Here is a 15,096-nt window from a genome sequence, read left to right as displayed (position 1 = left end):
AGAACCACAGCAGGAGGGTTACTGTGCTGGAGTTTCAGTTCAGAGTGTCAGATTGTGGTTTCATTTCTTAAGAATCTTTGTCATTTCTGAGTAGCTGGGTGATACCTTTTTTTTTTCCCCCCTCCCTTTTTGTCTATTCTTACCAAATACCCAAACTGTTCGGGTTATGTGGATTACAGATAGTGCAGAGGTGCTTAGTTTCTCAGTGTTTCTGGACTGGTAGAGCCAAAGAAATGGTGAAGGTGGTTCTTTTCACACCTGCAAACTTTTCTGAGATGGAAACTGCCCCTTCATCACCCAGTAAAAAAACCACCTTGATAATCTCTCTGAAATATCTGTTGAATCAAGTGTCTTATTGCCTCAGCTTTCCATATGAATGGAGGAGAGAGGAAAATAGGTGTGAGATGTTTCACAGTTGTGGTAAGATCACCTCTCTTAGCTCTGCTGCAAACAGAGGAGCTGATCCTTCCACATGGTCCTCAGACAGGTTGTTGCATAAAGTGAATAAGGTGAGAACAGGGCAGAGGGGAATACTGGTGACAGAAAAGCCTACCTTAGCTCAAACTGAACACATTTCTCTGTCCAGGTGTTTCACGTCTGTGCCTGTTCTTTTTTACATCAACTGACTACACAGCTTTCACTCAAAACCCCAAAAGTGAAGGCCTTCCACTGGGGACACTTGCATTTTTAAGATCCCTTTATGCAGTGATCTCCTAATTCATGAGGAAGCAGCATAATTAGGAGTAACAGCATCTTACCTTTCAGAGATTCTGGTTTATTCACCAGCTTTATGAAAAGTGGAATTACAAGTCTGTTGCCTGTCACTGGTTCTTCCAAGGTTTTCTGTTAGCAGGTCATAGGGAGCTAAACAAGTCTTAAAGACATCACATGTTGACCAATGGCATTTTACCTTTAACATCATAAAAAAACCTAATAAGATCAATTAAAAGTGTAATTCCTGGTGCATTCTGAGCCTCAGGCTGGAGAACGGTTGTGTCTCATCTCTGAGATGAAGAAAGCTTGTTGGCCCTGGCTCTGGTTTGGTGTTTGGTGACGCTGCTCTCAGCTGAAGTGCCCCAGATTCCCTCACCTGTACTTGCTTCCAAATTTCCGAATCCTTTGAAGAGCAGCATTATCTGCAGAGCTCTCTGTAGGGAGGGCCCTCCTCTATTTTGCTCAGGCTCATTTTGGATAAAATTAATGCATAAACCAGACCAAACCCGAATGACCAAATGACTTTAAACACCTAATGTTGCAGAGTCAGTGTGAGGTTTAAAGCAGCCACATGTCCTTTCTTTTAATGGCAAAAGTTAATTTAAGCAAATTCAGTGGCTTTTGGGAGCTGACCTCAGCCACAGGACCACTGGTGCCACTGGGATATTGGTACAGGGCTGACTGCCTTGGAAAAGTTTCAGTCTTTCCATAGTTTCTGCCACCTGGCATCAGTTAGGAAGTCCACAGCTCTTGGTCTTTTCTTGTCTAATCAAGTTGTTTACTTTATTCTCAGACTCTTTCTTTAGTGAGCTGTAGCTGCTTCCTTTCAAGAACAAAATGCATGCCCACATGAGAACAAAATGGCTTGAGGCTCAAGTGCAGTGACTGTGTATGAATTTCTGATAGGTAGAAGTTAGTAATTGGGGGGAATTTTTTTTTGAGCATGGCTTTTTTTTTTTGTAGCTTGACTGTTCTTCCATCTCAGACTGCTGCTGTAGTCACTCTAGTTTTGCTTCCATGGATCTCTGCAAAGCCTTTTTCTTCCAGTTACTGATGTTGACGTGATAATCTGAAAGTATTTCAGAGTATCCTTAGATCACTCGGTTCAATGAGAATCTGTTTAAAAATAATACAGAAATCTCCTTATCCTCCTGCCTCCAGAGCCTGGGGGTGAAGGAGACCTTTTTTTGGGAGTCCTCCCAGTACAGATGAGAGGGAAATGTTGATGTGGGTATAATTTGTGAGAGTCACTGGTGGTTTATCCCCAGACTCCAGCGTAGGAGGGCTGACAGCATTGTTTGAGCGGTTACGTTTCATCTCTCGAGTCTCGAGATCAGTTCTGCTGCAGAGTTCAACAAGGCTTTGGGCAGTTGCTGTTCAGCAAACGCTGAGGAATGAACTCTGAAAATGTCAGAAGATTCAGTGTTGATCTGAAAATTGTACAGGAAGTTCCATCAAGCGGGCCTAGGGAACAGGCTGAGCCATGATCTCCATTCTTGGAGAGCATCTCCAAAGCCCTCAGCAGGTGCTGCAGCGTGCCTGGGGGTGCCTGTAGATCACTCTGCAGAAGTTAAGCTCCCAGGAGGGCACGGGAGCTCCTGATTGATGGCTTAAATCTTGGATTTGGATCTCAGTCTGCAGTTAGAGACCAGCTCTAGAGTGGAGGATGTTTTTCTGTCAGTCTGAGAAACTGCACGAGGTAGGGACAAGCACTGTTTGTCAGAATTGTGGGATTAAATCAGCCTCTGCCTCATCTGATACTGCACTGGAGATTTATGGCACAGATTTGGTTATGGGAAGAAGTACATCTGTGGTTTATTTTTTTTTTAAGACAGATGTCTGTGATGTAACTGGAAGTGAAGCTAAACACATTGAAAAACAGTCTCTTAATACTTTTTTTTTTTTTCAGAAGTCTATTCATTAACTTGTGTTATGTGAGCACTTGGGTCTGGTATTTTGATTTGCTATATAAAGCCTGAGTTCAGTTCGTGCCTTGATTTTTGAAATTCCTGTCTTTGGCCCACATTACATCATCTTTCTTCCTTGTCTCCCATGAAATATCTTGGATCCTGACGCTTTAGCTGAATCCTCACTTTGAATAATGGATTTGCTCTTCAGTGAAAACAGTGACACAGTTATCAGCCTTAAGAGCTAATTCCAAGTCTTCCCTCAATTTGAGTGGCCGTGCCATGTTCCAAGACCCATGAACTCAGTTTATTAGGCTAATTAAGTTGTGTAGTGGGAAGGAAAGGAAAATAACTTGCTTTAAGACGCTGGAGGGAGATAAAAGGAGAAATGACCAGCTCAGCTGAGTTGTATTGTTTAGTTTGAGTCCCTCAAGACCTCTGCAAATTTATCCCAAGGAACACAGATTAAAAGCTGTCTAGTGAGAGGCTCATTGTCTGTCAGCCCCTATCCCTGAAGCTGAGTCCCCCCCAGGCCCTAAAGTGCCAACGAAGTCCTTCCTGGTTCTCCACCTCGTGGAGCTGAAGGCGAGGCACAACAAAACTGTGCCTTCTGCTGGCAATGATTCCCATCCAGTGGCCTCTTTCTCTTTGGCTCTGCTTTCCCCACTGGTGACAGGAGCCATCCCTCCATCCCTCCATCCCTCCACCCATCCCTCCATCCATCCCCTGCAGCGTGTCCTCCCTTCCCTGGAGCTGACACTGGTCCAGCACCAGAGCAGTTTTCGGCAGGAAAGCTGATGCTTGTCTCTGTTTTGACCTGAGCAGGTCCTTCAGTATGAAGAGGAATAAACATCTCATCTCCTTGGATTCTCTTCTGAGGGACTCACTGTGGGTGAGGAGCCTCGATGGGGGTAACCTGAGGATGTCTTCACAGGGATTTTGTCTGCTGCCTCTTCCTTTGGGAGAGAGACATCAGCAGAGTGAACCCAGGGTATTCATCCTCCACTTCCAGACCCAGGCAGGGCATTTCTAAGGCTGTTCCTGGGGAGAGAGGAGGGTGTGAAGTGTGTAAGCAGGGCCTGGCAAGAACCTGCCAACTGCTGCCTGCCGTGGATGGGCTCCAACAAGGCTTCTTCAGAGATGGGATGGCTTGAAGGGAGTCAGTGGCAGTGGGAAGCATCTGTTAGACTCCCCAGACAACTCTAATTACAGCATGTGCATTTGCTAGATGAACTTGATTCCCAAAGTGCTGGAGAGAGAGGCACGTGGTGAAGTGGAGAACTCCACTACCAGAAGTGTTCCTGCCTGGATTTTTAACTTCCTTTGGTTGTTGCCCTTCCTTGCAGGTCGGGGGACTCTCAGGTGCTTGCAGAAATGCAGACAAGCCGGAAGTGGTTTTGTAGGCTTTGCCTAAAATACTGAAAATCAGTCTGACCTTTGGTGGAGAGGGACACTTGGGGGTTCCCAGTCTCTTGTTTGAATAAATTAGTGAGGAGGATGAGTGGGAGTTAAGCAATAGTCCAGCTCTTCCCTGCCCCCTTCTCCCCGGCTCAGGAAAATGCTGTGGTATTTTGCTGCTGCCAGACTGCCTTCAGCAGGAGGGCCTGCTCGTGTCACACACACTGGAACCACTTCTGTTCCACCTCTGACTTCCCCCCCGCTTCCTTACCAGCAGGGATGAATAGGAAGATAGGGCAGGACGTGGATTTTCCAGTAAGAAATTGGAATTAGATCTCCCTGGTAAACCAAAATATGTAAGTTAGCTCAGAAGGAGTGAGTTTGTGTTCTGGTCCTGTGTAATACCGAGGAATGTTAGCTTCTGGAATGGGTCACTTCCCTGCAGCTTCAGCAGGAGTGCAGGAATACTGACCATTGTGGGAAGAAGTGGCCATTTGCATCTTGGATCTTTGGCCTGAAAAGCCAAATCAGAGGCAAACAGGAGATGTCATCTGTAGCTCAGGGTCAGATGGAGAGGTGCCTGGTGTGCGAGTCAGGGCCAGCCTGCCAAGGAGAGCTGACCTTGGAAACATCAGCTCTTGGCTGGCAGAAGGCTGCCTCTCTCCAGAGCCTTCAGGATCTCTGGTACAGGGGTGTCCTGCCTCGTGGTACAGCTGGAGCTGTGGCAGAGCGGAGAATCAAACTGCTGGTGCTCGTCTGTCAAGTTCTGCTTCAGCTGAGTGTCCTTCAGCTGTCTCTGCCTCGGCTGCTCCCTGAAGACTTCCTGCTGAGTGGCAGGGCAGCAGGCACTGGGGCTGCCTTCCCTTGGTGGGGCTCAGCACAGGGCTGGCTGGGCGAGAGCATCTCAGCACAGCAGCAGTGAATCCATTACTAGAGTAGTGGATTTGTGGTTTTGCTCAATTGTTGCTGTCTCTGTATAAAAGTAAGAAAAGCTTTCTGTTACAGGGGAGATTCAATATTACTCAGCTGGTTCACACATGTTGTCTCTGCTGGGTTTAGGGATTGCTTGGCAAGGTGTGAGCAAAAAAAAAATCTGCTTATGCCTTGCGAGTTTTAGTTTATTTATTATCATCTGCTTTTATTGCAGGTATGATAGTTTTAAGCCCAGCTCATGATAAGTGTCTTCTAAAAGCTTAATTGGTTAAAATTGAGGTCGATGAACACAGATTTTTGTGTGTTGTCCAGGAGATGTGGTGAAAATGTCTTTGCATGCAATGTAACAAATGATGTACTGTTGTCCAGCCAGGTTTTGCCTGGTATTACAGATTTGGTTTGACCAGATGCTGATAGCAGTCTAATTAACGTGCCATTAGTGAATACTAAAGCAAGCTTGTTTTCTGTGTTCTTCCTCCCCCAGGACAAAATGTTTCACTTTTGGGTAAATACATTCTTCATAGGACTGGATGAAAATTCAGACAAAGTAGAAAATGGAAGTCTAGTTGCAGATCAGGAACTTGATGGTATTTTCAGTACAGAGCGCTCAGATAATGATAAGGAATATTTAATCCTTACATTAACAAAAAACGATCTAGACAAAGCAAATAAAGACAAAGCCAACAGATACTTCTCTCCAAACTTCAAGGTCAGTATATTTTATGTGTGAACAAAGCTGAAAAGCTGCATGATTTGTTTGTCTTGCCTTTGGGAGGGACCATGTGAAACTGCTGTGTAGAAGCCGAGTCCATGTGTTGGTATTGCCATCACTTAGCAAAGCTTTGAGCTTTGTGCTTTTATCTGCTTTTTGGGCAGCTAATGGACATTGAGAGGCTGGGGTTGAAGTCTTCAGGTTGTTCCAGGTGTTTATCAAAGCCATCAGAGGTGTAGGAGAGCCAGTGACCAGGTGGCATCTTCCCTGTTGCAGCTGCATTGCCGGAGCTCTGGGCTGGAAACCCTGAACTCCTGAGCTGATTTGCAGCAGTGCTTGTTTCATGGGAAGCAGAGGGGGCCACAAGAGTGATTTGGGGTCTGGAGCATCTCCCTGATGAGGAGAGGCTGTGGGAGCTGGGCCTGGTCAGGCTGGAGAAGGGAAGGCTGACAGGGGATCACATCAACCCGCACAAATCTCTCCAGGGGGTGTCAGAGGAGGGTGCCAGGCTCTGCTCGGTGACAGGATGAGAAGCAAAGGCCATAAACTAAAACACAACGAGTTCCACCTCAACATGAGGAAGAACTTCTTTCCACGAGGGTAGCAGAGCCCTGGCACAGCTGCCCAGGGGGGCCTGGAGTCTCCCTCTCTGGAGACATTCCAAGCCCACCTGGAAGTGCTCCTGTGTCAGGTGACCCTGCCTTGGCAAGGGTTGGACTGGATCATCTCCAGAGGTGCCTTCAACCCCAGCTGTCTGTGATTCTGGGAAGACCTTACCCTGGCAGCTCAGCTTTGAGGAATATGAGCCATTGCTAGCAGTGTTTTAAACGTGAAAAAGGCATTTGTAAGAATTTCAGCATTTTCTAACTTGCTCATAAAAGGTGAGCCAGTGCTCATTTGAAGGTAATGGTCGTAGCTGCTTGGAACATTGCTTGGATCAGACTTCCCACACATGAGTCACCCATTAGAGGGTGTTTTGTTCTATCTGTGCACCCTGGATGTAACCTCCTGCTGCTCTGGGAGGTGTGGAAGGCAGGAGGGTGGTGGCATGGCCTGGTGTGCTGGGATGTCCTGCTGCTGCAGCTCAGGAGCACCTGAGCACTCAGCCAGACACAGCTCCTGCAGCTGGGCTGGAAAATCCTGCTGCTTTGCCAGGGGTGGTATTGAGAGGCTGGCAAACCTCTCTCTGGAGAGAGGAGCACTGGACTCAGGGTAGTGAAGGAGCTGTGCTGTTAAAAATTGCTTTGTTGCCTGTGCTCAGTTGAAGTCCAGGTTCCCTTTTTAAATGTTGTTCTTTCCTTCCCCAGGTGAAGCTATTTTTCACAAAAACAGTAGAAGAGCCATCAAACCCAGAGGCTAGCAGTTCAACTTCTGTAACACCAGATGTTAGTGACAATGAACCTGATCATTATAGATACTCTGACACCACTGACTCTGATCCAGAGAATGAACCTTTTGATGAAGATCAGCATACGCAGATTACAAAAGTCTGAATATTTTTTTTATCAGAGATAAAAAAAAAAACCATACAAAAAGAACCAACCATGAAGAGAAACAAACTTGAATAAACTGAAAAAAAACAAGGACCTTTCTAAATGGCAAAAGGACATAGTGTCAGATTACCAATTATAGGAACAATTCTTTCCTGACCAATCTTGTTTTGCCCTATAAATCTACAGGGCTTGACACTTGTCCAGTCGGGGGGGAAAAAGAAAGGTTACGTAGCTCTTATATGTATATACCTTTTTGTGTCAAAGGACATTAAAACTTCAATTAGGAACTATAAACATGGCACTTTCCCATTTTATTCCAGTTTTATAAAAGTGGAGACAGACCTAATGTGTATGCGTAGGAATTTTTCCTTTTGTGTTCTGTCACCAAACGAAGTTTCAAAAACCGAAAAAAAAAAAAAAAAATTTCCAGGTTCACATCCTGCCCCTTTTTTTGCACTCGTGTGGCAACAGAAAAGTCTGCAGTTGGCTAAGAGATGTCTCTAGAAGGTTTTTTCCTACATTCTAATGCATGTTTTTTGGATGGGGCTGGAAGGTGATGCTCGGAAAGGAGCGTGGCCTGTGTACCATATCCGGCTGTTCCATGCACCTTTCCTCAGCATGCTGCCCTAATTCATCCGGGACAATGGGTGAGGAGTCGCCGCTGTCACTGCTTGTTGTTTGTGCATTTTTCATTTTTTTTAAGTGTAATGGTGCTAGAAAAGGCAGCTAGAGGGAGTGATTCTGTCTAGGGGTACAGGAATGAACCTTCACAACACCCGCGAGACCCGCGAAATGAAGGGAGACAAGGAATTGGGGTCACGAGAAAACAAAAAACAAAAGGAAACACAGCAACAATGACTTAACCATACAAATGTGGAGGCTATCAACTAAAGTAAGAGCTTGAAACAAATGGTTCCAAAATTTGACAATGATTTATTGGGGTTTTTTTCTGAATTGTAATGGCTGCTCCATCTCCTGTGTAATCAAGGCCAGTGCTAAAAGTCAGATGCTCTTAGTGCAAAAACATCAGTCAACATCTTACATTTATATCAGTAGTTTTTCAATCATATTCCTGCTGTGAATACTTCATGTGCTGCCTTGCAAGCTTTTTTTTTTTTTTTTTCTCTCTCTCATGAATATAAAAAGGTTTTGTAATGGTGCACAGGAAATGTCATTGGAGATTCTCCAGGTTAGTGTTTGTTTTGAAGATTTCTGATGCATTTATTCAATCAAACCTCTGTCAGCCGTTCCACCCCTTTGACCTTACACATTCTATTACAATGAGTTTTGCAGTTTTGCACACTTTTTTTTTTTTTTTTTTAATGTCATTAACTGTTAGGGAATTTTACTTGAATATCATTACCTGCAACGTTTAAAAAACGGACATTACACACCAGAGAGAGGAAACCAGTGTTGCAGTAAATTCTCAGCGCTGTGTAAATGAAGATTAAAAAGCAGAACTTGTCCCAAATACATTGCTATAAACAGCAACCCCACAAACCACCCAACAAATTGGTTTTCTGAACCAAGGGGCAGCGTTGGGTTATTTGTTCACACAAATAGCCAAGGCTGGGTAGGGCTTGAGGTTGGCTTCTGCTGGACAATTGTCGTGCCCAGCCTGAGGTGACTCAGGAGTCCAGCTGCTGGTGCATCCAGATGTGAAGTCACTGCCAAAATGGGCCCCTCAAAGTGGGCCATGAACAGCTGACCCCAAATTGATGCTCTTTTTAGGATGCAGTACACACATCCCCCTGCTTAATTAACTTCTCGGTGCTGACATGGAAGTTCATGAGCTGTGTTCTCAGCCAGAATTATGAATGGGATCTGTCAGAGCCCTGTGCAGCAGCATTAATGGTTGGAATTTGAACGAGACAAGGCAGGACTTCCACTAATTACAATTGGTAAACCAAGGTGTAAAGGGCTTTTTTTAAAAAATTTTCTTATCTGGTTTCTGTTGGTCAATTCTGCTCCTCAGAATCATGATTCTAACTTCTAACAAAGCTGGTAATACGTTCTGACTTACAGGTTTAATTAGACTTCAGTGGATCAAGGTTCAGTGCTCATTGTGATGAGCAGGAGGTGGTTTTCCCTTGGGAACAGGAATTTTAACTCTTACCCTTCCAATCATGTTTCACCCTGTCTGGTTTGTAACAGTTGAAAGTTGTGTTGGCTTAATAAACCAAACTGTTCCTGCTTGGATAGTATTGGGATCTTGGCACTGCTGCGTGTCCCACTTTGGATAATCAGGATTGGATGGTGCAGTTCCAGTCGGTGACGCCGGATCGGGAATCAGGATGCAAGGATGGGCTTTTGCACTGTTAATTTTCCTTTGGAATGTGAAGGTTGGAATGAGGGTTTCGATTTTTTTTTTTTTTTTTTTTTTTTTTTTTAATGTTTCGACGTCTTTGAGAAGCCTTGCTTACATTTTATGGTGTAGTCATTGGAAATGGAAAAATGGCATTATATATATATTATATATATAAATATATATTATACATACTCTCCTATACTTTATTTCAGTTACCACCCCCATAGAAGTTGACAAGAATTGCTATGACTGAAAGGTTTTTGAGTCCTTATTAAAACTTTATTTATGACAGTATTCATAATTAGCTTGAGCTGCATTCTGTAGGTAATCTTTCCTTGAGTTTCCGGACTGTACGCTTCAGCCTGTTGGGATGTGCAAGAGCTTACACGTCTGAAACTACTTGAAGGCATCACTTTGGGAAGAGCTTCACTCTTAGGCCCTGAAGCATCCCCTGGGCTCGGGCAGCCCCAGTGAAAATCCTTGCCACAGCTCCTCCAGGGCAGCTGTGCCAATCGGCCTCCAGATTCCTCCCCGGGGCACACATTGTAAGCTGGAGTTTACATGCAGCATCAAAATCAGCTTTCCAAATTCCAAAAACAAGCCCTTAAAATAACCCAAAAAGAGGATGCTGGTGTGCAAGTTCCATGTTTAGTCCTAGCAAATGTGTGCAATATGTTAACGATGCCTGTGGTTGCCACGAAGTGCCTCGTTTACCTTCTCAATACTGTTGGAAAGTGTCGTGCATGCAGATGGATGGGGTGGGACTGTGCACTAAAAGGGGCTCTAACTACAGCGTTTGGCAGAGCTGCCTTTCTCTGCCAGTTCAAATTTCCAGTCTGTTTTCATATAGCATATATATATATAGATACTAAAAGGAAAAAAAAAAAATCAGTCTGTTAAGCAGCCTTACTCTGATTCAGCCTCTTCAAATACTATTGTGCTGTGCAACAGTGGCTCTGTGTGTAACTGAGAATACACAAAAACCAAGTATGACATGTACAGGATAATGCCTCATACAAATCAGATGTCCGTTTGTTATTGTGTTTAACAACCCTTTATCTCTTAGTGTTAAAACTCCACTTAAAACTGATTAAAGTCTCATTCTTGTCACCGTGTGGGTGTTTTATTGCAGTGTTCTGAGCCCGGCAAACAGCTGAAATGTTGTGCTTGTGAAGCTGTGGAACTTGGAGTGTGGTGCTTGGAGCCAGGGGTGCTCCTTGTGCCTCCCGGGATTTTGAGGGAGCTGCAGCTCCAGAGCCTGGTGTGTTCAGAGGTTCGAGCCAGGGTGGCAGTGGAATTGCAGGGGTATCAAACCTGCCGAGGGGCAGGGGCACCTCCTGGGCCATTAAACCACACAGGAAGGTGCCTGTCCCCAGCGCCTGAGGAGCTACAGGAAACATGGAGAGAGACTCTTGACAAGGGCTGGAGGGACAGGACACAGGGAATGGCTTCCCAGTGCCAGAGGGCAGGGCTGGATGGGATATTGGGAAGGAATTGTTCCCTGGCAGGGTGGGCAGGCCCTGGCACAGGGTGCCCAGAGCAGCTGGGGCTGCCCCTGGATCCCTGGCAGTGTCCAAGGCCAGGCTGGACATTGGGGCTTGGATTCTGCTCTGGAGACAGCTGAGAAGCGCCGTGGGCAGAGGATTGTATTTGACTTGCACACTCTTGTCCCGTTGACTGGAAGTCCCATGGCCCAGCCCTCAGCAGCTAAAGGTGGTTTCTGGGCAAAACTGCTCATTTTTTCCGCTCTGGTGACCAATGTGTGACAGAGCTTCCCAGGGAGGTGCTGGGTGCCAGCACAGCGGACAGTCCCCGTGCTCCATCCCCACACCTGGGGTTTCCGTGTTCCCTGAGCACTCTCCAGCTCCAGGGCCTGCCTGGCTGAGCTTTCCAAGCCTCTGGCATCAGCAGGGAGCAGCAGCTCAGTTCGTTCAGCTCCCTCTCCAGGCAGCCACAGAGGGGTGGTTAATAATTAATTTGTCTTCTTTTCAAGCTGCAGCAGAGTTCTACACTGCACTCTTTTAAGAAGGAGTGATGCTGGGAGGGGAATTTTAAGCTGTGTTTGCTACAGTCGGTTGGCTCCGAAGGGAGTGATGGCGTCTGCCAGTGATGATGTTTGTGTTGGTCTGACCAGATTCCCTGAGGTGACCTGGGTGCACTGGGAGCTGGACTGAAAGAAAAAAGCCCAACATACCATTCCTATGGACTGAGACTTGATACAGAGGGAGGGAGGTCAAAAAAGGAGTCAGCTCAGTGTCTGCTCAAAACCAGAGCACGAATTGCTTCTCTGGCTTCTTCTCACCCTCATTCTTTGGTATCTTCTCAAACCCCATCTTTCCACACCTGTTCCTGGTAACTCTGCTCCCTTTTTTTTTTTTTTTTTCCATACAATCCTGTGCCAGGAAGATGAGAAAATCCCTTTATTTTGAACGGATGGGCCCACTGAAATAAAAACCCTTACTGTGTTTCTTTGCCTTTTGCTCCCTGTTCTTTGAGACTTTTTCTAGCTGGGCTTTTTTTACGGTGTTTCATTGCTTTACCATGTGTTTCTTCTCATTCCCCACTTTTCTTCTGTGCTTCCAAACTTTTCAGCCACTGCTCTGTGTTGCATTATAGGACAGGTAATTATTTTCTGCCTGGGCTTTTTGTTTGTTTGTTTGTTTGTTTGTTTGTTTTTTATACCAAGCTTTAGTCTGAAGGTACAGCAAGGAGAAACACTTTTAGGTTGCTTTTAAAATTTTTTTTAAGAAAGAACAGCTCTGAGAAACATCAGGGCTGTGCAAGTTCAGCAGGTGTGCTTGCCTTGGTGAGCTCCTGGTGCTCTGCACGAACCTGGGTGAGTTTGTCTGGCCTGATGGGAACGATGAGCGCATGGGCTGGACTTGTGATGAGCAACCTGAATGAAAAACGCTTGCTCACGAACCGCTGGGCTGCGCTTTCCAGGTGCAAGTGTTGCTACATGGGCTGTACTGGCTACAGAAACAGAAAAAATGCCTTAGTGGGGTTTATTTTTAATTTTGGGGGGCTCCTGTGCTTGGTAATTTACTTTGTGCCCCATCGCTAAGCCCCGAGGTCGGTGGCACTTGGTCTTCGTGACCTCCTGTTCACAGAGGAGCTTTAAGCTGATAAAAGGGGGTATTTCAGAGGCTGAGCCCTGTGCTTTAAAACACCCTTTGTATAATTCAGGCTGCTTCAGGCCCTACTGGTGTTTTTTTGGCCTTTGACAAAATAATTGCAGTGTGGATGTTATGTGGGGTTTGGAAGAGGCTGAAAGCAGCTGGGGAGTGCTGGGTTGAGGCATTCCAGCCCCCTGGACAGAGAGATCAGGGCTGCCCCATCCTCTGGAACGTTTCTGTGGCAGGAGGAAAATGGCAGGAGGAAAATGGCAGAAGGAAACGGGAAGGATTCTGTCATGGAAATCTGTGCAGGAATGAGCCTTTTAAATGGAAATTAATGACTTTGGGGGAGAAGGCGGCAAAGGCTGTAATGTAAAGCAGGATTTGGTAATGGGAGAGAGAAACCTCGTGGGTGGAGGCATGGAACTTGTGAGGAAAGGGGTGATGGCACATGTTTACACAGACTTGCTGGGGTTTTGCAAGGATGGGATGAAACAGCTGATGAGAGGTGTCTGAGAGGCATCTGGAGGGCGGGAGATGCGTTTGAGAGGTTGGCTTGGGGATCCTTTGCTTTAAAAAGTGTTTGAAGCTATGGAAACAGGGGGGCTGACAGCTCCAGACTGGAGTTGGGACTGCAACCAGCTTAGGAAAACGTTGGAATTTGCATTGGAGGATGGTAAAGATCACGCTGCAGTGAGGGGAGACTGATAACATCCACTCACCAGCACAAGAAGGAGTTATTCCTCTTCCCTGAATATCAGCGCTTGGGAAGGACATGGATCTTTCCTGAGCTCCGAGTGTACAGAAAAGCAGCTCTGGCCCACGATTTTTGAGTGTCTGAAGGTTCAGGGATGCTCAGCCCTCACTCACAGGTGGGCACCCTTCAAACCAACCTGCAGCTGAGGCCTGTGGGGAGGGCTGGGGGCTTGGAGGCTTCCTGGAGGAGCTGCAGCCCCCCAGGAAAGGGAAAGGGCTGCAGGCAGCTGGGAACCACTGAGCTGAGAAACACAGAGCAATGATGAAAAGCTAAATAGGAGGGTTGGGATTATTTTTACCCCGGCTTGTCCACCCTCTTGGCTTTTAATTTGTCTCTTTTGTGCCGAAAGGAAGGAAAAGCTTTGCACAAGAGCGCCTTGGTGAAGGTCCCAGCCCTGGGATCAGGAGCTCCTGTGTGCTTTGCAGAGGTTTTCCCTCTCCATCCATTCTCATTCCTCTTCTTCCCTGTCCTTGTAGCAAAAAATCTTCAGAGTAGGAAGCTTTGACCACTTCGGTGATCAAGGGCAGCACTTCAGGCCCCTCTGGGAAGGTAGGGTTTGTTTTTTAGGGATTTGGCAACATGCTCACAACAGCAGGAGGTGGATGGGTGGACACAGCCTCAGGCTCCCCCTGAGGTGGGTCCTGGCAAGGAAGTGGGCAGCTGCAGCACGGGGTGGATGTGCCCTGGAGTCACTCGCACCGGCCAAAGAGGGGCCAGGTTAAGCAGCACGGCTGGGAAAGGAAATAATCTGGGGATCTGTGAAGCATAGGACAGTCCTCTGAGAGCAGCTGGGGACCCTGTGGCAGCACCTGCACCTTCATCCAGATGCTGTGGCATGAGCTGGCCAAGAAGTGCTGCCCAAAACCCCACTCCCTGTCCCTGTCAGGTTGCTCAAGGTGTGCTTTTGACGTGTTTGTGGCCGTGACCTGGCGTCCTCTCTTCAATAGCTGCCTTCCCTTTGAAAGAAGCATTTTTCAGACAGAGTTCATGACCTTTTTGGGATGGAACACGGTGCCCAGCTCATCTGTAGCTGAGCTATTCAGAGAGCAGCCCACTTCCTGCAGCGCTTGCACGGGAGCTGGGCTGGTCCTGCGCGGTTTCAGCCGTGCTCAGGGCTCAGACACCTGTGTGCTCTCGCTTTGCTGCTCTGTACCTGCAGCTCTGGTGACTCCTCCCCGTCACCCTGCCGTGAGGTGGCCCTGCTGCTGCTGTGTCCCTTCCTTGTGACAAAGCCCTGGGTGCTGGGCTCCTCTGCACATCTGTTTGTGGGGCCGCAGGGATTCGTTTCCGACCGTGCGGAACCGTGCGCAGCAGAGCCTGTGAAGTGCTGCCCAAGTCCTCTCTCGCCTCTTTCCACATGGAGCACTTTCTTAATGAAGAATTAAGAGACCTCGGGGACCAGATGCAACTCAGTGATGGAAATAGTTGCACAATAGAGCGTTTGATTAATGCCTCCTGATTTTTCCAAGAGCTGAAGCCCTTCAGACAAAGCAATCTTGGCTTAACTGCAGGGAGAAGGAAAGGCAAGAGGAGAGGTGAGAAGCCTGGACAAGGAGGTGTGAGGGAGGTAAAAGGAGCTGAATGTCCACATAACAACATCTGAAGGAAAAGCTGAAGGAGAGGAACTCAATGGCCCACTGCTGCCTACTTGCTTTGGGTGGTTGGTTTTGTGGTTTTATTTAGCTCAGTGTCTTGCTGTAAAGCCTTACAAACGTAAGAGTAACAGCTTGAACATACATCTGTGGATCCGCACAACCG

At 46.8% G+C, this 15,096-nt stretch overlaps 1 protein-coding gene across 1 annotated transcript in view; it reads left to right on the top strand.

Annotated features, from left to right (window-relative positions):
• Positions 1-10,576, top strand: part of PTEN (phosphatase and tensin homolog) — a 49,434-nt gene extending 38,858 nt beyond the window's left edge. The window contains exons 8-9 of the mRNA XM_032115817.1: positions 5,437-5,661; positions 6,972-10,576. Coding sequence (XP_031971708.1) covers positions 5,437-5,661; positions 6,972-7,157 — 411 coding nt within the window. The 3' untranslated portion in view covers positions 7,158-10,576. The remainder of the gene's footprint in view (positions 1-5,436; positions 5,662-6,971) is intronic.
• The last annotated feature ends 4,520 nt before the right edge of the window (positions 10,577-15,096 follow it).

Source organism: Corvus moneduloides, chromosome 8, assembly GCF_009650955.1.
Source record: "Corvus moneduloides isolate bCorMon1 chromosome 8, bCorMon1.pri, whole genome shotgun sequence".
In the NCBI taxonomy this organism is placed as follows: domain Eukaryota; kingdom Metazoa; phylum Chordata; class Aves; order Passeriformes; family Corvidae; genus Corvus; species Corvus moneduloides.
The sequence above is the reverse complement of the archived record's forward strand: the minus strand, read 5'-3'. Positions and strand labels throughout refer to the sequence as shown.